This window comes from Penaeus monodon, chromosome 29 (assembly GCF_015228065.2).
Source record: "Penaeus monodon isolate SGIC_2016 chromosome 29, NSTDA_Pmon_1, whole genome shotgun sequence".
Taxonomy (NCBI): domain Eukaryota; kingdom Metazoa; phylum Arthropoda; class Malacostraca; order Decapoda; family Penaeidae; genus Penaeus; species Penaeus monodon.
In genome coordinates, this window is record NC_051414.1 from 12,708,561 (window position 1) to 12,709,418 (window position 858).

Here is an 858-nt window from a genome sequence, read left to right on the forward strand (position 1 = left end):
TTTGAAAACTGAGACGTTTATTTTGTAATTTAAGTAAAAATTTTTTGCATTGAAATGGGGAAGGGGAGAACACGTTGGGCAGAATCTTGCGTCTTAAAGTTTTTGTATTTTTACTATTAATTAATTATCCCCCCATGTGTAAAACAAAACGTGATTACCAAAATACTGAGCTGATGTGAAAATTGTTTCTCCTTCGGTTTCAAAACCAGAGCTATGATTTCACTTTTTTTCATAAAGCAGCGAAGGGAAGATAAGAAAACTAGATTTCTGCTTTATATATGCATCGTTTTCCTTTTGCTCCCCCACTGACTTACGAAACGAGTGTGTTTCGCCAACAGGAAAACTGCGGCGTGTGCTCCGAAGGCAACAGGACGACCAGCAGCGCCCAGAATCACGTCCCGCAAGCAGTGTGCTCAACCAGCGGGATGACCAGCGTCACGACGGTCGCCTTTGCCCAACCATTCAGGGCAATGGCGGAAAACCGGGACTTACCGGTGTCCCTTCTGCCCGTACTCCACCACCCAGGCGGTTCTGCGCTCCCACATTCGCACGCACACGGGGGAAAAGCCGTACGCGTGTCCCGGGTTTCCCCTTTCCGCTGCGCGACCAAGAGAAAACCTCACGCTGCACATCCGATCTCTACCGGGAAAAGCCTTTTCCCGTGTCCATACTGTCCTTTCCGGGCAGCCGGGTCAGCAGCAACCTGAAAATACACATCAGGTCCCACACTGGGGAGAGGGCTTACAGCTGCTCCCTTTGCGACGCCTCATTCACGCACGCAAGTCACCTCAAGAGGCACATGAAGATCCACGCGTGAAAATGCTCAGATGGAGGACCTGCGATCCCCCCTCTTAGCTG

At 50.0% G+C, this 858-nt stretch overlaps 1 protein-coding gene across 1 annotated transcript in view; it reads left to right on the forward strand.

The window, feature by feature from the left end:
* Positions 1-817, forward strand: part of LOC119591738 (zinc finger protein 394-like) — a 16,568-nt gene extending 15,751 nt beyond the window's left edge. The window contains exon 2 of the mRNA XM_037940488.1: positions 339-817. Within this exon, the coding sequence (XP_037796416.1) occupies positions 339-817 (479 nt within the window). The remainder of the gene's footprint in view (positions 1-338) is intronic.
* Positions 818-858: the final 41 nt, after the last annotated feature.